The 24,201-nt window shown below is 42.7% G+C and overlaps 1 protein-coding gene across 1 annotated transcript in view; it reads left to right on the forward strand.

Annotated features, from left to right (window-relative positions):
* LOC133444515 (NACHT, LRR and PYD domains-containing protein 3-like) overlaps window positions 1–14,645 on the forward strand; it is a 32,790-nt gene extending 18,145 nt beyond the window's left edge. The window contains exons 8-11 of the mRNA XM_061722356.1: window positions 1,076–1,170; window positions 5,142–5,324; window positions 13,782–13,965; window positions 14,631–14,645. Of these exons, the coding sequence (XP_061578340.1) occupies window positions 1,076–1,170; window positions 5,142–5,324; window positions 13,782–13,965; window positions 14,631–14,645 (477 nt within the window). The remainder of the gene's footprint in view (window positions 1–1,075; window positions 1,171–5,141; window positions 5,325–13,781; window positions 13,966–14,630) is intronic.
* Window positions 14,646–24,201: the final 9,556 nt, after the last annotated feature.

Raw genomic sequence — 24,201 nt, forward strand, 5'->3', positions numbered from 1 at the left:
ACCATATCATGGGGCTCGTCGAAAAACATAAAACAGGTGGCGCTATAGAGCCCATTCTTGTGGACCCATGCCTGTCGCCCATAAAATACGTAATTTTTCGCGACTCTGGAAGCGTGTCCAAAATTTGGTGAGTTTTCGAGCATGTTAAGGCCTCAAAAAAGGCAATGAATTTCTGGCTATAATAATAATAATAATAATAATAATAATAATAATAATAATAATAATAATAATAATAATAACAACAAGAATAATAATAAACATCACAGATACAATAGGGTCCTCGCACCTTCAGTGCTCGGGCCCTAATAATAATAATAATAATAATAATAATAATCATAATCATAATCATAATCATAAACATCACAGATACAATAGGGTCCTCGCACCTTCAGTGCTCGGGCCCTAATAACTATGATATAAATATAATGCGTACAGTATATCTACGTATATAAACATACAAGGACAACATGATGAAAAAGCAGAACACACATCTGGTGATCTTTAAACACAGTCTTCACTTTTATACCTCAAATAAAGAATTTCTTTATATTCATTCTTTAATAGTTTTATGTTTGTACATTCTTTTAACTCCAAATTCAAACCATTCCACAGTTTAATTCCACAAACTGATATACAAAAATGTCTCTTTGTTGTAAACACTAAAAAAGGTTTGAAGTTTAGGTTACCCCTTAAATTATAACCCCCTTCCCTCCCAACACATCTGTTTTAATTACAATCACATGTGTTCTTGGAGGAAACCAGTTAAATTCACTGTTCAGCTAAGTTCAGGTTCATGTGGGACCAGTTCTCCTCAATTATTCATCTCAGGAAACTTTACATGCAGAGAAGATGAATGCAACGATCACTTTGATCAATAATTATTGATTATTAGTTGAAATAATCAGCATTCATTGATATTATATCATTTATTTCTTTGTTAAATTACATAATCAACTTTTAAATGACCTCATGATCTCTCTTTAATCTCCTCTGCAGGTTGAGGGACTGTAAACTCTCAGGGAACATGTGTGCAGATCTGTCCTCAGTTCTCAGCTCTCAGTCCTCCAGTCTGACAAAACTGGACCTGAGTAAAAGCCGCCTGCAGGATTCAGGACTGAAGAAGCTGTGTCCTGGACTGAAGAGTCCACACTGTCACCTGGAGTTTCTCAGGTCAGAATCCCCCAAGTGTTCAACTGGTGACCGTTACAACTGTTTGTTTGGTTGTTTTATTAGATCCCCGTTAGCTGCTGATCTTTCACAGCAGTTTCTCTGGGGTCTCGTCAGAATCATCAGCTTAATTACACCATTATCATTAATTAAAATACATAAACATACATGCTCACAACTCAGAGACAACAGACACTAGGACACCTCCTAAAAGTAAAACAACAACATTATAATCAGCACAATGGCATTATGACTCTACATTTCCTCTTTTGAAAGTCAGGATTTACATTTTCTCATCACACTCTCAAACAAAATATAAAGCAAAAACCAAATGAATAGCTCAATTTAAAAAGAATAAAACATATTTTCAATTTTTTAAAAACACTTTAATAATGTAACTTTAATGACTTTCTAGACAGTGTGAGATAGAACAAACAATCATTGTTGTTCACATTTTAACACTCCCTTCAGCAAAACTACACACACAAACACAACATAAATAGAGGAAAATCAAACAGTGTCAATACAATAAACAGATTAATAGCTCAATTCATAACCAACCATCCATCCATCCATCCATCCATCCATCCATCCATCCATCCATCCATCCATCCATCCATCCATCCATCCATCCATCCATCCATCCATCCATCCATCCATCGTCCGGCGCTTATCCATTCCCGGGTCGCGGGGGCAGCAGTCTCAACAGAGATGCCCAGACTTCCTTCACCCGAGACACTTCCTCCAGCTCTTCTGAGGGGAGTCCGAGGCGTTCAATTCATAACAGTCCATTTATTCTCCTGATTAAACAAAAATAACTTGAGCTTCTTCTTAAAGCTTATCATATTATCTAAAGTCCAAAGGTCTGGTAATTCACTCCACGCCACCATCGCTCTGTGATTCATTGTCTTCTGTTTTAAGTTACTTCTACATGGAGGCAACACAAAATGACCTGCTGATGTTCGCCTCCACCAATTATTGTGTGTGTGGGACAAAAATGATAATCTTCTGTAGAGTGTCTCCGGTGTTTTAGTCATAACTACTTTATTTATTAAACTCGTCAATTAATATTGCCTCCTACATTCTCCACTTCACCAGGATGGATGGGGATTCATTACTTCCACTGGTTTGATAAAGGCGCTGAATGGCTCAGCCAGCTGCTTTGTTCTGATTTACCTGCAGCCTGGCCAGGTTACGTTTGGTTGTACTGGACCAAATCACGGAGCAATAATCTACATTTGACAAGACCGATGCGTGTATCACCTGTTTAATCAAATCATTAGACAAAAACATCCTGCAGTGTTTAATCACAGCTGTACCTCTACCCATTCCCTGCACTATTTGGTCAGCTTGTCTATTCAAGGACATTTGACTGTCTACAACATTCCCTAATGTGTGTCTTCTTCTGCTCTCTTGCTGAGTGCAGACGCTTCGCTCTCTGCTCTCCCGCTTTGTTTTTCTTCTCTCCACTGCAAATGTTTTCTTTTCTGCAAAACAATTTCTGGAAAGCAGGACGTGGATACCTTACCACCGGGAGCTTAATTAAGCTTGCAAATTTCCCCGCTGTGGGACTAATAAAGGAATATCATATCAGATCATAAGTTATGATAGTTATCGCTGACTGCTCCAGAAGATAGCAGTACTGGAAACAAAAATTCACACGCTCGAAGTGAATGGAGAGATAAATGGACAATATGGGAATTAATCTACTCTGCCGACTTCCCAAAATAGTGAAAGGAAGCAGGCTAACATAAAGCTAACTAACACCACCAAGACGCAACAGGAGCCGAGTATAAAAGGCAATAAATCAACAAGCCCTCCCTGGAACTCTCTTGGTGCAAAGCCAAAGCATTACGAATTGCCTCCCTCAGATCTGAGAAGACGGTTATCAGGCAGAATCAGCACCTAGTGACCTTGGACGATATAGAGTGGCCTGCACTACCATTGCACAGGAATGACTCTTCAACCCCAGTACCCGGCAACAGGAGGAAGGCTACAACAAAAGCTAGGAGCAAATCGCCCCAAGACACAGGGATTCTACTGGAGAACAGATTTACTCCACTCTCTCAAACTCCAGACTCCTTGGGAGAAGGCTCATCTTCCAGCTCCAGAGACAGGTATGAGGCTAAATCCCTTGCTAAAGGGCTACAGGCAGAGCTAACGACTGGGCCTCGTACGCTGATAGTGGGTGACAGAGCTGTGAATGGGGTAAAATGTTTCTGCAGCAAAAACACAAAAGTGCTCTGTTTTACCAACAAAATGGTGTCTGATATCACAAAGAAGATCCGGAGCATTGCTGCGCAGCATCTGACAGCTAAAGCTCTCATCATACACACCAGCAGCCCTTGATGTTTTGAAACAACAATCAGAGATATTAAAGCAAGACTTCACTGATCTGATGAGCACAGTTGCATGCTTAAATACTGAGGTGTTTTTCAGTGGACCTGTACCGACGGTTCGGCAAGGAGATGAGAGATTCAGCAGGCTGATGATGCTAAACAGGTGGCTTAAAGATGCATGTGCTGCTCAATCAATTAACTTCATTGACAATTTCAACATCTTTTGGGGTCGCAGACATCTCTTTGAGGCAGGTGGCTCCCGTCTGAATAAGGCTGGAGGACAGTTGCTAAGCAGCAACATTTTTTTATCATTTACATCACAAACAAGAAGCCCCCATCAAGAACAAGAGGTAGGATGTTCCAAAACAACCAATAAGACGCTGCTGTGGTGAGAACGATGAGACAAGGACTGACCATGGAGAACAGAGTCAGAGAGAAACTGCAGGGTCATCATCCTTATCCTCACCCCAACAGGGGGAGTCTCACCAAGCCCCAACAGGAGACACCAAACCATCACCCCCCCAGAGCCTACCGAGCTTTCTCTCTCAGGCAGTCAGGACTCCCCACTTCTGGAATTTACTGACAGGATAAAGAACCTTGTAAATATTGGAATATAACTAACACCTTGCCAAAATCCTTTATTTAACCCCCCACATCACCCAACCCCTCCGAAACCACCACCTCGGAGACAGCGGCTAACCAAAAGTCAACGCCATCATGATCACAGCGGCCAAACAAACCGTAAACACAGGTGTCACACATGACGCTGGTGACTCTGTAAACAAGGCCTCAGACCTGGACAGGTTGGACTGACGGCTACAGGTGGAGCGTCAAAGTGATCGTCCTGACAGGAAGTGTCTTAGATCCTCCCGTGTGGGTTTAATTCAGAAATGTCCTTTAATCAAGCAGATCATTAGTTGTTCAAGCAAAGACTTTTCAAGTGCAAGCGATACAGAACCGCCTGATGTTTATTTTCACACAGACTACAGAATTTGTTGAATTAGTCGGATAAATAAACATAATTCAATCATTCTTATCTTTAACTAAAATTAAGATATTAAATGATAAACTCAGTTGTAACAGAATTATTAGGTGTTTGCAAGTTAGGTCAAATTATAAATGACACATTACTAAAAGTAAAGTATTTTAATATCTTCTGCTCTCAGAAAACATAATTTTAACTCTTTATAACATACAAGGATCATTATGATAAAAACCTCAGGAATCCTGCATAAATGATATAAAACTGGACACATGATATAAAGTCCAGCAGTTCTCCACAGATCCATTCTGGTGTTAATAATGTTAATAATTGTTGCTAGATCAGCTTCTGATCTCTAAACTGCTGCTTTGAACAATATTTGAACATCAACACTAATCAAAAGGATTGGTGTGTATGTTGGTGTTTTCATCTTAATCTAGTGTCAGACTTGGACCAGAAAAGCTCAGGATGTTCAGTAAAGGTGAACATGTCAGAGGAACAACCAGGAACCCACATCATGGATGTAACAAAAGTGTAAAACCTGTTTTATAAAGTCCAGATACGGTGGTGACCCACATGGACCTGATGACAAAGTTGATATTTGAAGAAACACTTCTCTGATGAGACTTGAACATGTTTTACTTTTTGTTCAGATTGAAGAACTGCGGTCTGTCAAAGAACAGCTGTTCTTCTCTGGTCTCAGCTCTGGAGTCCAACCCCTCCCACCTGAAACTTCTGAAACATCTGGACCTGAGCAGGAACAACCTGGAGGATTCAGGAGTGAAACATCTGTGTGGATTTCTGGAGAGTCCAGACTGCAGACTGGAGTATCTGGGGTCAGACATGTTTTAGTTGTGTGTTCAGATGAATATGATGTGAAAATTGTGTTGACACTAACCTGCAGACATCAGGCTGATCTTCTACTGATCCACACTGACCATCTGACTGCTCTGAGTTCTTCTTCACTGTTTTAGTCCATTCATAGTTTGTTTATTCTTAAACTTCCTCTTATGATTTATGACATAAAAACAAAACAACTGAATGTATCAGACAGGAACAACTGAAGAACCACAGATGCGTCTGAACCTGGAATAAAACATCTGAACAAACAAGAATTAACTGGGAAATAAGAAAAATACATTGGATCCAACATTTAAATACTAGAGGTAATACTAGAAATGTGATATTAGGGACCGAGCACCAGCAAGGCTTGTGTGAAGCCCTATTGAAATCGCAACGCTTATTATAATTTTATCCGAAAACAATTGCGTTTTTGAGCTTATAACTTACTTGAAAACTTGTAAAACTTGGCACGCAAGTCCCATGTGGCGAAGAATTACGTATTCTAATAGTTTCAAAAAGGGGCGCGGCCTAATGGTGCAACAGCGCCCCCTAGAAAACTTTGTGCCTCAAGCCCCACAATACGGTCTGACGTACATGCATGACAATCGGTACACACCTGTATCATGTCACAACTTAAAGAAAAGTCTCTTGGCGCCATGGCCGAAACCCAACAGGAAGTCGGTCATTTTTAATTAACCGTGTAATTTTGGGGCAATTTATGCCATTTTCACGTGTCGTACTTTAACGAACTCCTCCTAGCAGGATCGTCCATTCGACATAAAACTCGCTCAGGAGACACAAAAGACGCTAACGATGAAAAGTTATCAAAATCATGAGTTTTCGTGAAATGGGGTGGCCGTGGCGCAGCGTCAAACTTCAACGTTAAAAAGGAAGTGATACTAGTAGCTGATTGGTCCATATTTAATAGATCCTATTTTCTACAATAACTTTTGATTGGTTTGATATAGAGAGTCGTGGGTGGTGTCATCAGACTCAGTTTTGAGTCCTTGACCATAATTGGTGTAAATTAGCCCCGCCCCTTCTTCTGATTGGTCGATATTTGATAGTCCTTATTTTCTGCTAAAACTTTTGAATGGTATGACATACAGAGTCGTGGGTGGTGTCATCGGACTCGGTTTTGAGTTCTTGACCAACTTTTCAATGGTTTGGCTTAAAGAGTTATGGGTGGTATATTAGCACCAACATTTTATAAAATGATCCTAAATGTTAGGGAGAATAAAAGCTTACCCTTAAATATGAATTCGGCTAATATTTGTCTTTTATTAAAACCGGATAAGGATCCTTTGTTCCCATCGAGCTACCGCCCAATATCATTGATAAATGTACATCTTAAAATTATCAGCAAGGCCCTTACTGAACGTCGGAAAAGAATCACCCCTTCTATCATATATCCGGATCAAACAGGTTTCATTAAAGGTAGACATTCTTCTACTAATACTCGTAGATTACTTAATATTATAGATTATTCAAGTATCAACAAACATGAAACTACTATTATATCTTTAGACGCTGAAAAAGCATTCGATCGGGTAATCTGGAAGTTTCTATTGGCAACTTTACATAAATTTGGATTTGGCGAATCTTTTATTGACTGGATAAAAATATTATACAGCTCTTCCAAGGCATGTGTAAGGACAAATGATCAAATCTCTACAAGTTTTAACTTGCAAAGAGGCACTAGACATGGTTGCCCTCTCTCCCTCACTATTTGCAATATTTATTGAACCTTTAGCTGCAGCTATTAGACAAAATCAAAATATTAAAGGTATACAATGCAAAATATTAGAGCACCAAATAAGTCTTTATGCGGATGACGTACGACTCTTCCTCAAGAATTCACAAACTTCACTATCACAGACAATTGCACTTATAGAGGAATTTTCATCTCTGTCTGACTATTCTATTAATTAGTCTAAATCCACTGTTTTGTGTGTTAACTGCAATTTTAGGAATATAGCCAATACTAAATTACAATCTGGGAACATTAGATATTTAGGCATAAATATCTCCCCTAGGCTGTCATAGTTAATAAAATAAAATTATGTTCAGCTTTTAAAGAAAAGATTTCAAAATGAGAGGTGGATCTATCTCTTGACACCGACCAGATTTCCTGGTCACAAATATGCTTAAATACATTTACTATGACTAAAAACCCAAACTTACAACTTATACAGTACAAAGTTCTTCATAGAATAAATTATACAGAACAAAGGATGTTTCAGATGGGCTTTGTCACCTCTAATATCTGTTCACAGTGCACAGAGAACACCCCAGATAATTATATGCATGCTTTATGGTTCTGTACACCGGTACAGAGGTTCTGGAAGGAGATTTGTGAGGATTTATCCACATGGATCAACTACAGAATTCCAGTGTGCCCCACGATATGTATATTAGGACACGTGGGAGATATTCAAATGGAACCTAACTGGTTAAACCTGGTTCTCACCGCCTTATGTATCGCAAAGAAAACCATTCTAGTGAATTGGAAACAAAAGTCCAGTTTATGTATCAACCACTTTAGGAATCTTTTATCAGATCATATTAGTAGTGAGATAATGTCTGCCTCCACTGAACAACATTCGGCTGAATTGCACTCTCTGTGGCCCCCGATTATTGGCTTTGTTACCTAGTGGGGGCGGGGGGGTGGTGATCTCGTGGCCCTTGGGGTTGGGGGTCGGCTTGGGGGGTCTGGGGCGCGGGCCTCTGGTGGCCCCTGGGGGGCGGTGGGTGAGGCCGTGGGGTCCTGTCCCTGGCCGGTGGGGGCCCTGGGGGTGTATAGGGGGGGTTACCTCATGGCAGTGGGGGAGGGGTGGCTGCAGGGGAGACTGGGCAGGGGGCTGTGGCTAGGGCGTCTCCGGTTTCCCTGGGGGGGACTGGGCTGTGGGGGTCACGCTCGGAGGGCCCGGCCCTGCCTGGGTGGGGGGTGACTGTCTGCACTGGGGGGGCATTGCTGCCTTGGGCCTCCGTCGCTGGGCGAGCGGGGGGGGGGGCATTTCCGGTGATCGGGCCTGCCCTGGCTGGGGGGTGCAGGGGCGGGCGTGGCAGGGTTTTAATAACACTGTAGACACTGCACATTCATCATTTAATAAATACATTTAACAATGATACTTAATTCTGGAGGGGGGGATCATTGTCAGTATGATACCCTGACCTCCCCCTCCCTGTTTTTATGGCATTAATCACATGCACTCAACACCCTGGTCGGGAGGGGGCCCCACATCACCCGCGTTCACTCGCCGGCCTGGGATAGGTGGGTCGTGATGCCCAGGCCTGGCGAGGCTCGCCACGCAGCCTGGGGTGCCTTCTGGCGGTGCTGGAGGCCCTGGGGAGGGGAAAACGGTGCTGGACCCCCCGGGGAAGGGAAAACGGTGCTGGACCCCCCGGGGAGGGAAACGGTGCTGGACCCTCCGGGGAGGGGGAAACGGTGCTGGACCCCCTGGGGAGGGAAACGGTGCTGGACCCCCCGGGGAGGGAAACGGTGTTGGACCCCCCCAGGGAGGGGGAAACGGTGCTGGACCCCCGGGGAGGGAAACGGTGCTGGACCCCCCGGGGAGGAGGAAACGGTGCTGGACCCCCCGGGGAGGGGGAAACGGTGCTGGACCCCCCGGGGAGGAGAAAACGATGCTGGACGCCCCGGGGAGGGAAACGGTGCTGGACCCCCGGGGAGGGAAACGGTGCTGGACCCCCCGGGGAGGGGGAAACGATGCTGGATGCCCCGGGGAGGGAAACGGTGCTGGACCCCCCGGGGAGGGGGAAACGATGCTGGACGCCCCGGGGAGGGAAACGGTGCTGGACCCCCCGGGGAGGAGAAAACGATGCTGGACGCCCCGGGGAGGGAAACGATGCTGGACGCCCCGGGGAGGGAAACGTGCTGGACCCCCCGGGGAGGAAAATGCTGCTGGACCCCCCGGGGAGGAGGAAACGGTGCTGGACCCCCCCGGGCAGGAGGAAACGGTGCTGGACCCCCCGGGGAGGGGGAAACGGTGCTGGACCCCCCCGGGCAGGAGGAAACGGTGCTGGACCCCCCGGGGAGGGAAACGGTGCTGGTGTCTTCTGATAGGTCGATATTTCATAGTTCCTATTTTCAACAATAAATGTTGACGTAAAGAGTCATGGGTGGTGTCATCGGACTTAGTTTTGAGTCTTTGACCATAATTGATGAAAATTGCATGCACAAGGGCCCGTTCATCACTGCTTGCAACTTTAGTTTTAATTTGGATTCTATTCAGAAAAATGTCAATTATGTCTTGATCTTAAGGTCTTTTAAGAAACCAACTGAATATAAAGTCCCCAGATTGATCCAGGATTACATATTTGTGGCAGGGTGGAGGAGCAGCAGCCACTCAGGTGATGGGTCACAGGTGTGTCCCATTAACCTCTCCACCCTGCCTGCCTTCATAAGGCATGGCTGCACAGGAGCTCTGGGCTGCTGTGGGAGAAGGTGGTTGTGCACGTGTGTCCTGGGTGTGATTGCAAATAAATCAGTTTGTGCACTGAAACCCGTGTCCTCTCTGTCCTGTCGGTCGGGCCCCATAGCACTCACCCTGCTACAATATTGTATTCCAGATTTCATCTCCAGCTGCTTTTCTCTGCTGCTTTTTCAAATGTTTTCCAGGGTTGGATTAGTTTCATGGTTGATCATCTTGGTGTAGTTTTTCTGGGACAGTTGGGAGGTTTGTTGCATGAAAGTAGAAAGAAGATGTCCAGGATGTGTGAGAAAGGCTTGACATCTCCTCCTAAGTTCATCCTGGATGAATCTGCTGCAGGAAGACGATCCAGGATGAGGAGGTGCAGCTATGTGAAGCCAGGTTGAACTAATCCCTGTACATGCACGTTGACGTCTGTCTTAAGCAGACCGTGAGGTCGGTCCCAGATGTCCTGGTTCACAAATGGAGGACGAGTGTCGCTGATGTTTTACCGAGTGAACAACAGCTTTTAATGGAAACGTACGAGGAGTTTAAACAGCTGATACATTCAGAAATGTCCTCCAGACGCTGTTAATAAACTCAGAGAGTCTGACAGACAACAGTGGACAGACTGAATGTGTAGTCGTCCAACATGTGAGTTATAGAGATCATTTACTAAATAACTTCTTACTGTGGCTGAAGTCAGTCAAACCAACGTTGGCTTCCTTTGACTAAAGTTAAATTTCATTTCAACAAATACAAGTTTACCAAATATAAAACTCTGAACATTGAAAACATCTCTTTCTAGGTTTTTAATATCATGTCTTAGCAAGTCTGTTAAGATCATTTAATCCAGGTGACAGCAAGACATAAGGTGCAACAAATAATCTTTTTTATAGTGTTTTTATGGTTTTCAGAGTGTAAAACTAAATATAAATACACGTGTGTTGATGTAAGAAAAGTGAAATAAAGCTGCCATCACCTTTCTCATTCTCATCTATGTGGAGCCTGTAAGATGATGCTGCTGATGCTGAATTGTAATTTATCTGTAAAATGATGAAGAAAATGAGGAAACACAGAAATGATGAATAAGTATTGATGAAATGAATGATTGATCAGAGTGACAGCTGACTGATCAGACGGAGCAGCAGGATGAAGAAGTCCTGCTTGTTATTCTGGTCCAGACCAGGTTAGCTGCACACCAGACATCTCCATGGTAACGAGTCCAGCTCTGCTTCTGTGCAAATACTAAGATTCTAATGTTTGTACTGAGATATTCAAACACAACATGTTACAATAACAAGTTTATCTGCTTGTTTAACACTTGTTTAACTAATTTTACTACATAATAATAATAATAATAATAATAATTAAAGCTGCAAGCAGCGATGAACGGGCCCTCGCACTCACGGCCACCGCCCCCCATAAGCATATCAGAAATGACACCACCCACGACTTCCTATGTCAAACCATTCAAAAGTTATAGCAGAAAAAAGGGACAACCAATCAGAAGAAGGGGCGGGGCTAATTCAGGCCAATGAAGCTTAAGAACTCATTACAGAGTCCCATGACACCACCCACGACTTCCTATGTCAAACCATTAAAAAGTTATATTAGAAAAAAGGGACAACCAATCAGAAGAAGGGGCGGGGCTAATTCAGGCCAATGAAGGTCAAGGACTCCATAAAGAATCTGATGACACCAGACACGACTCTCTATGTCAAACCATTCAAAAGTTATAGCAGAAAATCGGGACAACCAATCAGAAGAAGGGGCGGGGCTAATTAAGGCCAACGAAGCTCAAGGACTCCATACAGAATCTGATGACACCACCCACGACTCTCTATGTCAAACCATTCAAAAGTTATAGCAGAAAATCGGGACAACCAATCAGAAGAAGGGGCGGGGCTAATTAAGGCCAACGAAGCTCAAAGACTCCATACAGAGTCCCATGACACCACCCACAACTTCCTATGTCAAACCATTCAAAAGTTATGGCAGAGAAAAGTATTCTAGGGGGCGCTGTTGAGCCGTTAGGCCACGCCCATTAATGCAAACCATGAAATATCAAATTTATCGCCAAGTCTGTATTGCATGCCAAATTTGGTGACTTTTGGAGAACTATCAAATATGGACCAATCAGATTTCAAAATGGCCGACTTCCTGTTCGGTTTCGGCCATGGCTCCAAGAGACTTTTCTTTAAGTTGTGCCATGATACAGGTGTGTAGCGATTTTCGTGCATGTACGTCAAACCGTATTGTAGGGCTTGAGGCACAAAGTTTTCCGGGGGGCGCTGTTGAGCCGTTAGGCCACGCCCATTAATGCAAACCATGAAATATCAAATTTATCGCCAGGCCTGGCTTGCATGCCAATTTTGGTGCCTTTTGGGGAACTATCAAATATGGACCAATCAGATGAAGGGGGGGCACGCTTTTTGGCGTCTAGCGTCGCCACGGTAACACTTTTGAAAGAGAAAAGTAATGCGTGTAGTCGCAGGATGGAGACGCACATTTGTACGTATAACACATCTGGGTTCACGATACGGTTCGGGCCGTATTAATTCTCGAAGGAATGGCATATATTGCTCCAAAATTACGTGATTAATTCAGAATGTTCAAAATGGCCGACTTCCTGTTCGGTTTCGGCCATGGCGCCAAGAGACTTTTCTTTAAGTTGCGACATGATACAGGTGTGTACCGATTTTCGTTCATGTACGTCACACCGTATTCTGGGGCTTGAGGCGCAAAGTTTTTTCGGTCTGAACCAACCAGATGAAGGGTGGGCGCGCTTTTTGGCATCTAGCATCGCCACGGTAACGCTTTTGAAAGAGAAAAGTAATGCGTGTTGTCGCAGGATGGAGACGCACATTTTGATGTATAACACACTTGGGGGCACGTTATGGTTCGGGCCGTATTAACTGCCGAAGGAATGGCATAAATTGCGCCAAAGTGACACGATTAATTCAAAATGGCCGACTTCCTGTTCGGTTTCGGGCATGACTCCAAGAGACTTTTCTTTAAGTTGCCCCATGATACAGGTGTGTCCCGATTTTCGTGCATGTACGACAAACCGTATCGTGGGGCTTGAGGCACAAAGTTTTCCGGGGGGCGCTGTTGAGCCATTTTGCCACTCCCATTAATGCAAACCATAAAATATCAAATTTTTCGCCAGGCCTGGTTTGCGTGCAAAATTTGGTGACTTTTTGGGCACGTTTAGGGGGGCAAAAAGGCCTTCCTTTTGTCAGAAAAATAATAATAATAATAAAAAAAATAATACAAAGAATTCCTGCAAATACAATAGGGCCTTCGCACTGAAGGTGCTCGGGCCCTAATAATAATAATAATGACTTGGATTTATATAGCGCCCTTCTAGGCACCCAGAGCGCTTTACAGAAATCATTATTCATTCATACACATTCTCTCCAGTGGTGGTAAGCTACATTGTAGCCACAGCTGCCCTGGGGCAGACTGACGGAAGCGTGGCTGCCATATCGCGCCTAACGGCCCCTCCGATCACCACCAACATTCATACACATTCAAACACATTCACACGGGGCAAGGTGGGTAAGGTGTCTTGCCCAAGGACACTACGACAGCAAACTGGGATAGAGCGGGATTCGAACCGCCGACCTTCCGATCATTGGACGACCCACTCTACCACCTGAGCTACTGCCGCCCACATGAAATATTAGACATCAGTTCTTCATGGTTTGTGTCTCTGACATTCAAACAAATGCTTCATTTTCTTTTCATACAAATGAATAAGTTGACATTTGTCCCATAATTCATCCTGACATGTTTGTTTGTGTGGAACCCTGAATCATTTGGCTGCACAACATGAGTTTGTATGGATGGATCCACTGGTGGAGCTGCAGAGTTGAAGAGCTGAAGTCACTACGTCTTTATTGGAGCAGCATAATGATGTCATGAATATTGATGAAGATCTTTTTCACTGGTTCTGTTGGACTGTTTTAACCTGCATCCTGGTGGTTCAGCTCACATCTTTTATTCTTTATTCAGATTGAAGGCCTGCAAGTTGTCAAAGATCAGCTGTTCTTCTCTGGCCTCAGCTCTGAAGTCCAATCCCTCTCATCTGGAACATCTGGACCTGAGAAGGAACGACCTGAAGTCTTCAGATGTGAAGCAGCTTTCTGATCTGATGGACAGTGCAGACTACAAGCTGCAGACTCTCAGGTCAGTGGAGGTTGGAATCGGTTCGGCTGCTCCCAGCAGTTTTCTACTAAAATCATCATCAGAATCAGAATCAGAATCAGCTTTATTGGCCAGGTTCAAACATTGTCCAACAAGGAATTTGACTCCGGTAATTTTGCTTTTGGTATTAAAAATAAACAATAAAAAAAATGTGGTATTTCTATGTACAGTATAAACATTTTAAAGGTGCAGCAAAACAAAAGATCAGTGTTTCCAGTAAAGCTACAGCTTCTCAGCAGCTGCTTTCCTCATGAAGCTGTGAGAGGAGGATGATGACAGGCTGCAGGATTGGACAGAAACACAGAGACAGCAGTCGGCCAATCAGATGGTCCAGATGTTTGTTGTAGACCAGTGTTGTGCTGGTGTTCACGTGTCCAGAAATAAAAGTATATTCCAGCTGACGGCCTTCCAGGATGTTCAGACACTCAGCTGCTCCACTGCAGCTCTGAATTCTGAAGTCATGGATGTGCTGATGGAGGGATCTCTGCAAACACTCCTTTATCTGCTCTCTTCTTTCTTCTTCCCTCTACAGCTGATGGAGGGATCTCTGCAAACACTCCTTTATCTGTTCTCTTCTTTCTTCTTCCTCTACAGCTGATGGAGGGATCTCTGCTAACACTCCTTTATCTCCTCTCTTCTTTCTTTTTCCCTCTACAGATGGAAATGGATTGAGAGACCAGGAAGGTTTTTGTGATGAGAGGATGAGTCGTGTCCTGATGGTCCACAGAGTTGAAGCAGCACTAGTTTGTGTGGACAGACTCTGACTAGACCGTGATGATGATGAAGATGGACATAGTTTCAGCTCAGTTTGTTTCTGTCTTCCAGCATTTAAAAAAATGTCTCATATATATTCATGTATTTCAGTGGCAGCCGGTGTAGTTTTCTCCAGGGGGGTTTATAACAAACTCCAAAATAGACATATACCAAAAAGCAGGCAAATTATGTACTAAAGTATCACTTCTGTATTTGAATAAATGGAATCAACAATAGCAACATTATAATCACATGCAGTGTTTTATTTCTTGTATATACATTTTGTGTGAACTTTTTATGACAAGTTTCTTCTCCATAGAGAGCAGGGCCTGTTACAGACACAAACGTAATAACAACCCACAAATGTAATAAACCACAAACGTAATACAAATCTGCAGCTTTGAATGTAATAATCCCGCAAATGTAATACATTTCCCACAAATGTAATACAATTTGCCGACTGCAAACGTAATACTTAATTTCCTGCAAATGTAATAACTATTACATTTGCAGGAAATTATTACATATATGGGAAGGTGAAAATTTGTAAATGTAATAACTTCCCACAAATGTAATATGAGACAAAATAATGATATTTGTGGTTGTTGTTGTTTGTTCTTTCTTCTTGTAATGAGGGAGAAGGTGTAGATGTAATTTTGAGGATTTTAACAAGATAATATTTTTTTTTGTGTAAAATTATTATTCAAAGAAAAAATATTTGAATATATTAAAGGAATCTTTAATGGTTAAATTATAATTTATTTTAATAAAAAAGATAACATAATTGTGATAATCAAAATTTTATTAATACAATTATTACCGTAGATGACCATTTAGTAGCCCGGGCGTTTAATATGCTAAATCCACTTGGACCCCAGGCGTTTATAAGAACCAGCCAGGTATTTGCACCAGGCTACAATTTATTTTTGCAGTGAGCAGCACCAGACCATTACTTACAAAGAACATATGAGATCACCATAGTAACACTGGAACTAAAATTGTACACACTGTACACAACACAACACCTCACGACAAGCTCCCGATCACGAATCGAGAGGTCGCAAGAAAATCAAGCGTGTTTGAAATCCTGGTCGCTCCTCGTGAAGGAATCACAGTTGAAGCAGCTGCGACCCGATTTGACTCATCCTTTCACAGAGAGCATGCACAATCTCTGATGTTACGTCAAAAACTATTATTTGTAGTTTAAGTTTTGCAAATTCACATTACAAATCATGTTTTAATAGCAAAAAAAAGACCGCATTGGTGCGGGTCGCCGCGTACCCTGCGCTATAGGCTCTGTGTTGGTGTAACGCGGAACCATAAATCAGCCTTACGGCGTACCCTGCACCGTAGGCTCTGCGTTGGTGTAACGCGGAACCATAAATCAGCCTTCAGTGTGTGCGCTGTCTGCTGTTCGGAACAACTCTTTTTTCTCTTCTCATTTTGCTGGGACGCCGGGTTCCTCCACCGAGACACAACTTTTGCGGTACGCGTTCTTTGTTGTGTCTAAAAATGATTCGCAGTGCACACACCCAATCAGAAACGGTATAGATATTTTGGGATTTTAATATATAAAAAAAATAAAATTATAAATAATTAAAGAATCCCCATAACCTTTGATCGGGTGGGCACACACGGACCTGATCAGAGCAGTATGAACGATACTGTACACAATACAATGCAAATACAGTGTTATTACCAGGTTATTACCGGTAGTCGCCCGGGCGTTTAATTGAACCGGCGTTTATTATGCCAAATGGGCTCGGACCCCCGGCGGCTATTAGAGCACAGGCGCGTATTTGCGCGCGGGCGACTATTTGGTCATCTACGGCAGGGGTCCCCAACTACAAATGCCGGAGGTCCACAAATATTTTTTGAATCAGTCCAAGGTCCGCTCCCATGCACGACAGCCATCGCGAGCAGGGCTACATTCCCATTTAGTATGGTCAAGCCTAGCTTATACAAATCATATCCCCTCCCAACCAACCGTTACCAATAATGGAGTGCATGAAAATACAATTATTCACTTTACTAGTCCACAGGAAATAATGAGAGGTATGTTGAGGCACAAAGAACCATTTTAATTTTTCAGCTGTGCCTGCTTATTGTGCTTAATGGAAATACTGGTAGACACTTTTAGAGAAATGACACCTTTGACTTGTCTGTGTCTTAATTTAAAAAAACCAAATAAAATGATTCCTTTTACTAAAATAAATACTAAACATGAAAATCCCTTTCATTTGAACAATTCAAATATTCTTCACACCCACTCCAGGAATCCAACATCCAAGGTTAAACATACCTATATATCTGGAGGAATTAAGAACCATTTTAACATGACACAATTGAGCAGAGAAAAAATAATAATTCAATAATATCCACTTAACAAAACAAATAAAACCCTCATTTCACAGGCATTAAGGTGCAGAAATTCAACATGTAGTCATGTACTCGTGTAAAACAGCTGCAATGTGCCACGGTGCGGTAGAATTGAGCAAAACAGAGGAGAATTTAAACTTCGCGCGACTCGTCTGGTGTTGTTGTCTGTGGGCGTTCAGCTGTTCTGAACGGAAGGTGTGGGCACACCGTCACGTCGCGCATGCGTTTGTTTCCAATGCGTGTCAGTGTGTATTGTAGCCGTTTTATAATAGATCCATGATTGTAGCAGACGCATGCTAATGCTAACATCAGTGTGTCCATAGCTTTCGTTCAGAATCAGAACAGCCAATCAGCGCAGCGTTCTCGCCTTATCTCGCTTGAATAAAAAAAAACAGGAATACTAAAAATCTTCTGCTTATACAAGTTTCTCAGTAAATGTCTTCAACAGGCTGACATTTTCTTGCCACATATTCTTGTTCTTTAGATTCTTACCTATTTTCATGTATTGTGTATACAAATGAGCAATAAATTCCAGATTTTTAGGAAATCTTTTATTGCAAAGTGCAAAAAACACAGGTTGAGCAAAAACAGGCTAAAGTTCCACTTGCTGCTGAACCAGTGAAAATAAATAAAGAAAAGTGTCCACGAGTGCAAAATCCAGGTAAGGAGGGCAAAAAAAGCAAAACAAAACACTCAGTGAAGCCCCTGACATCCACTGAGACCCAACCTTTGGTGGCATCAAATCCTCTCTTAGCTCGTTCTGGGATATCAGATTTCTTCACGACTAACCTCCTGTTGCACAAAATGGACTTTCCATCGTCACTCAAGAAATACTTGTCCCTATTTCTCCATACTCTGACCGAAGCTGACCGTTGAGTTTACGTCCTGTCTGCAACCGGGACATCAAATTGAGTACCTTAAGTATAGTAATGTAGGTCTCATCATCCATTGGCCATATGCTTTGTCCAGCACATATCATACTGAGTGTGGACAGTAGAATCAACGCTATGCAGCGATTCATCTTCAACCTGCGATAACACAAATATGATTTGGTATAAATCTTTTATTCTTAGGCAGTAGTGCAATGTGCAATGCAACAAGCTATTTATATTTCTGTATGTAACCCAGGTTTCAAAAAGTCAAATATAAAAGACTTTGATCAATACAAAGTCATACTGTATTAAATAAACTGATGGTTAATTCATGGTATCTAATATTATTTCTTTAAAAACAACAATACATGGTTAGTTTATTTATGACAATACAGATACTTAAAAAGGTTAAAATCTTGTGTAGTTGTGTCTAAAAGTCCAAATACATTTCCTAAAAAATGTTAAAAACGTTTTTCTCTTTAACTGCAAAAAAAGAGCGCTTCCCCTTTAAGGCTTTTTTTTTTTCCTGCGGGGTACGTTCGGAGCATGTGTGCAGCAGAGATTCAGCAGGTCAGAAAGACGTTATAAAAGTTATTATTTTGTGATTTCAACGATTGTTTTTTGTACAACCTGATTTAATAAGAACCAGACTACGTTCATACGTTTTTTGAGCTTACTGCAGAGCAGCAGAACTTTGAAATTTTACTTAACGATCTCTGGAAGTTTTTTTTTCGGACAAGATGGATTCCACCACGTGTGTGTACTGTGCAGTGAAACACACACGTCGGTCATCAGATGGCGAGCCACAACCAGGATTCAGATCTTCATTGACTGGGACGTTGCATCGGAGCCTACCTGGACGGTTTAAGCCAATATACCGTTGGATGGTTTCTTCAGTCATCATCCACCACACGGTTTGAGCCTCTTCACCACTGTGGTAGGATACAACGCACCGTTTACTCACCCAGAGTTGGATTATTGCCTTGAACTGAACTGCGTTATTTTACTCTCAATTCAATCGAACATTGATCAAACCGAATTGAGCCACACACATCCTGAACTGAACATTCTTTATTTTTTTATTTTTTTACCTTCACTGAAGCTGAACACAGAACATAAGGGAAACGAGTATATTATAAAGTGTGATACAATTTAATTGTTGACAAGATTTGCACTATTTTGACAGCTAATTCATTAGGGCCCGAGCACCTTCAGTGCGAAGGCCCTATTGTATCTGTAGGAATTTTTCTTTCTTTCTTTCTTTCTTTCTTTCTTTCTTTCTTTCTTTCTTTCTTTCTTTCTTTCTTTCTTTCTTTCTTTCTTTCTTTCTTTCTTTCTTTCTTTCTTTCTTTCTTTCTTTCTTTCTTTCTTTCTTTCTTTCTTTCTTTCTTTCTTTCTTTCTTCTGACGAAAGGAGGGCCTTTTTGCCCCCCTAAACGTGCCCAAAAAGTCACCAAATTTTGCATGCAAGTCAGGCCTGGCGAAAAATTTGATATTTAATGGTTTACATTAATGGGCGTGGCAAAATGGCTCAACAGCGCCCCCCGGAAAACTTTATGCCTCAAGCCCCACAATACGGTTTGACGTACATGCACAAGAATCGCTACACACCTGTATCAGTACACAACTTAAAGAAAAGTCTCTTGGCGACATGGCCGAAACCGAACAGGAAGTCAGCCATTTTGAATTAATCGTGTCACTTTGGCGCAATTTATGCCATTCCTTCGGCAGTTAATACGGCCCGAACCGTAACGTGCCCCCAAGTGTGTTATACATCAAAACGTGCGTCTCCATCCTGCGACAACACGCATTACTTTTCTCTTTCAAAAGCGTTACCGTGGCGACGCTAGACGCCAAAAGGCGCGCCCACCCTTCATCTGGTTGGTTCAGACAGAAAAAACTTTGCGCCTCAAGCCCCATAATACGGTTTGACGTACATGAACGAAAATCGGTACACACTTGTATCATGTCGCAACTTAAAGAAAAGTCTCTTGGCGCCATGGCCGAAACCGAACAGGAAGTCGGCCATTTTGAACATTCTGAATTAATCGCGTAATTTTGGAGCAATATGAGCCATTCCTTCGAGAATTAATACGGCCCGAACCGTATCATGAACCCAGATGTGTTATACATCAAAATGTGCGTCTCCATCCTGCGACTACGCGCATTACTTTTCTCTTTCAAAAGTGTTACCGTGGCGACACTAGACGCCAAAAAGCGCGCCCCCCTTCATCTGATTGGTCCATATTTGATAGTTCCCCAAAAGTCACCAAATTTTGCATGCAAGGCAGGCCTGGCGATAAATTTGATATTTCATGGTTTGTATTAATGGGCGTGGCAAAATGGCTCAACAGCGCCCCCCGGAAAACTTTGTGCCTCAAGCCCCACAACACTGTTCGACGTACATGCACGAAAATCGGTACACACCTGTATCATGTCGCAACTTAAAGAAAAGTCTCTTGGCGCCATGGCCAAAACCGAACAGGAAGTCGGCCATTTTGAATTAATTGTGTAATTTTGGTGCAATTTATGCCATTCTTTCGGCAATTAATACGGCCCGAACCGTAACGTGCACCCAGGAGTGTTATACATCAAAATGTGCGTCTTAATCTTGCGACTACGCGCATTACTTTTCTCTTTCAAAAGTGTTACCGTGGCGACGCTAGACGCCAAAAAGCGCGCCTCCCCTTCATGTGATTGGTCCATATTTGATAGTTCTCCAAAAGTCACCAAATTTTGTGGGCAAGCCAGGCCTGGCGATAAATTTGATATTTCATGGTTTGCATTAATGGGCGTGGCCTAACGGCTCAACAGCGCCCCCTAGAATACTTTTCTCTGCCATAACTTTTGAAAGGTTTGACATAAAGAGTCGTGGGTGGTGTCATGGGACTCGGTATTGAGTCCTTGACCATAATTGGTGAAAATTAGCCCCACCCCTTCTTCGGATTGGTTGTCCCGAGTTCCTGCTATAACATTTGAATGGTTTGACATAGAGAGTCGTGGGTGGTGTCATCAGATTCTGTATGGAGTCCTTGACCTTCATTGGCCTGAATTAGCCCCGCCCCTTCTTCTGATTGGTTGTCCCGATTTTCTGCTATAACTTTTGAATGGTTTGACATAGAGAGTCGTGGGTGGTGTCATCAGATTCTGTATGGAGTCCTTGACCTTCATTGGCCTGAATTAGCCCCGCCCCTTCTTCTGATTGGTTGTCCCTTTTTTCTGCTATATCTTTTGAATGGTTTGACATAGGAAGTCGTGGGTGGTGTCATTTCTGATATGCTTATGGGGGCGGTGGCCGTGAGTGCGAGGGCCCGTTCATCGCTGCTTGCAGTTTTAATTGTTTTTGTTTTTGATATTTTATTTATTACCTTTTTGTAAAGGTTGAATTTAAAGGTCATTTAAGTTTTAAAAGGGGAGTTTAAAGGTACTTACCTGACATAATTTAAGTTTTGAAAAGGGAGTTTAAAGGTACTTACCTGACTTAGCTTGAAGTATATTTAATTTTTTTGATTGATATTTACCCACTTATATGGGACATATTTGGGATATTTGATACACTTTAAAACTTTGAAGGTTGTTCACCTGTTAAAGGGAATTGCATTTCTTTTTGGTTTTTATATAAGCGTATTTGTTTTGATATCTGGAAAAAAAGGGTTAAAGGTTACATACCTGTCACCTGGAAAAAAAGGGTTAACTCAAAAGGATAAAATAGTTAAAAAGTTAAATAGGATTTAATAGGTCTTACCTGTTAAAATAGGCTGTTAAATTAAAAGAATTAATTAAAGCTGCAAGCAGCAATGAACGGGCCCTCGCACTCACGGCCACCGCCCCCCATAAGCATATCAGAAATGACACCACCCACGACTTCCTATGTCAAACCATTCAAAAGTTATAGCAGAAAAAAGGGACAACCAATCAGAAGAAGAGGCGGGGCTAATTCAGGCCAATGAAGGCCAAGGGCTCCATAAATAATCTGATGACACCACCCACGACTCTCTATGTCAAACCATTCCAAAGTTATAGCAGAAAATCGGGACAACCAATCAGAAGAAGGGGCGGGGCTAATTAAGGCCAACGAAGCTTAAGGACTCATTACAGAGTCCCATGACACCACCCACAACTTCCTATGTCAAACCATTCAAAAGTTATGGCAGATAAAAGTATTCTAGGGGGCGCTGTTGAGCCGTTAGGCAACGCCCATTAATGCAAACCATGAAATATCAAATTTATCGCCAAGTCTGTCTTGCATGCAAAATTTGGTGACTTTTGGAGAACTATCAAATATGGACCAATCAGATTTCAAAATGGCCGACTTCCTGTTCGGTTTCGGCCATGGCTCCAAGAGACTTTTCTTTAAGTTGTGACATGATACAGATGTGTAGCGATTTTCGTGCATGTACGTCGAACTGTATTGTTGGGCTTGAGGCACAAAGTTTTCCGGGGGGCGCTGTTGAGCCGTTTTGCCACGCCCATTAATGCAAACCATGAAATATCAAATTTATCGCCAGGCCTGGCTTGCGTGCCAAATTTGGTGACTTTTGGGGAACTATCAAATATGGACCAATCAGATGAAGGGGGGCGCGCCTTATGGCGTCTAGCGTCGCCACGGTAACACTTTTGAAAGAGAAAAGTAATGCGTGTAGTCGCAGGATGAAGACACACATTTTGATGTATAACACATCTGGGTGCACGTTACGGTTCGGGCCGTATTAATTCTCGAAGGAATGGCATATATTGCTCCAAAATTACGCAATTAATTCAGATTGTTCAAAATGGCCGACTTCCTGTTCGGTTTCGGCCATGGCGCCAAGAGACTTTTCTTTTAGTTGCGACATGATACAGGTGTGTACCGATTTTCGTTCATGTACGTCAAACCGTATTATGGGGCTTGAGGCGCAAAGTTTTTTCTGTCAGAACCAATCAGATGAAGGGTGGGCGCGCTTTTTGGTGTCTAGCGTCGTCACGGTAACGCTTTTGAAAGAGAAAAGTAATGCGTGGTGTCGGAGGATGGAGACGCACATTTTGATGTATAACACACTTGGGGGCACGTTACGGTTCGGGCCGTATTAACTGCCGAAGGAATGGCATAAATTTCGCCAAAATGACACGATTAATTCAAAATGGCAGACTTCCTGTTCGGTTTCGGCCACGGCACCAAGAGACTTTTCTTTAAGTTGCGCCATGATACAGGTGTGTACCGAATTTTGTGCATGTACGTCAAACCGTATCGTGGGGCTTGAGGCACAAAGTCTTCAAGGGGGCGCTGTTGAGCCATTTTGCCACGCCCATTAATGCGAACCATAAAATATCAAATTTTTCGCCAGGCCTGACTTGCGTGCAAAATTTGGTGACTTTTTGGGCATGTTTAGGGGGGCAAAAAGGCCTTCCTTTCGTCAGAAAAATAATAATAATAACTAGAAAATTTCTGGAAATTTTGATATGGGCATGCCCTACCGCTCATTCGAGCCCTCTCGCTGCTTTGGTTTGGGGCTGTAGTGGTTGTGTTCGGGGTGGTTCTATGTCAGTTTGAGGTGTTTACGGTTGTATTGCATTCATTCCTATGCTCCCAATAGTTAAAAATGGGGTGCGCTTTTTGGCGTCTAGCGCCCCCCACGGTGACACTTTTGACTGAAAAAAGTAATGCCCATCGAGGCAACATGGAGACGCATTTAACGATGTATGCCATGCATGGGTGCACGTTCTGGTTCAGGCTATGTTAACGGATAGGGGTTTGTTTTCACCATGGTAACAAAAAACCCATCCGAATGAATGGGGCCATTTGGCCTGGATGTTGACAAAAGATTTCCTTAAATCACAGCTTCATGAAATTTGAATATGTTGAAGTCCACAGCGTGCCGAGTCTGGGAACCTTTGTATGATGTCTCTACGATAATCTGTTGCCTAGCAACAAGCGTCCAAAGTCAAATGGAAATTAAAAAAAAAATTAAAGGTCAATATCGCAAAAATTGTAATAATTGGCATAATGAGCTTGTACGGTCCGTTAGTGCCAATCGGGCCGAGTGTCTGAAAGTTTGAACGATGTCTCTACGATAAAGTTCGACCAAGCAATAAGCATCCGAATTTCGCCTTTTTTTTTGCTTTATGGCATCTAGCGTTGCCACGGTAACACTTTTGACTGAGAAAAGTAATGCCCATCGAGGCACGATGGAGACGCATCCAACGATATATGCCATGCATGGGTGCACGTTCCGGTTCGGGCAGCAT

The sequence above is a fragment of the Cololabis saira genome, chromosome 5, assembly GCF_033807715.1.
Source record: "Cololabis saira isolate AMF1-May2022 chromosome 5, fColSai1.1, whole genome shotgun sequence".
NCBI classification, from domain to species: Eukaryota; Metazoa; Chordata; class Actinopteri; order Beloniformes; family Belonidae; genus Cololabis; species Cololabis saira.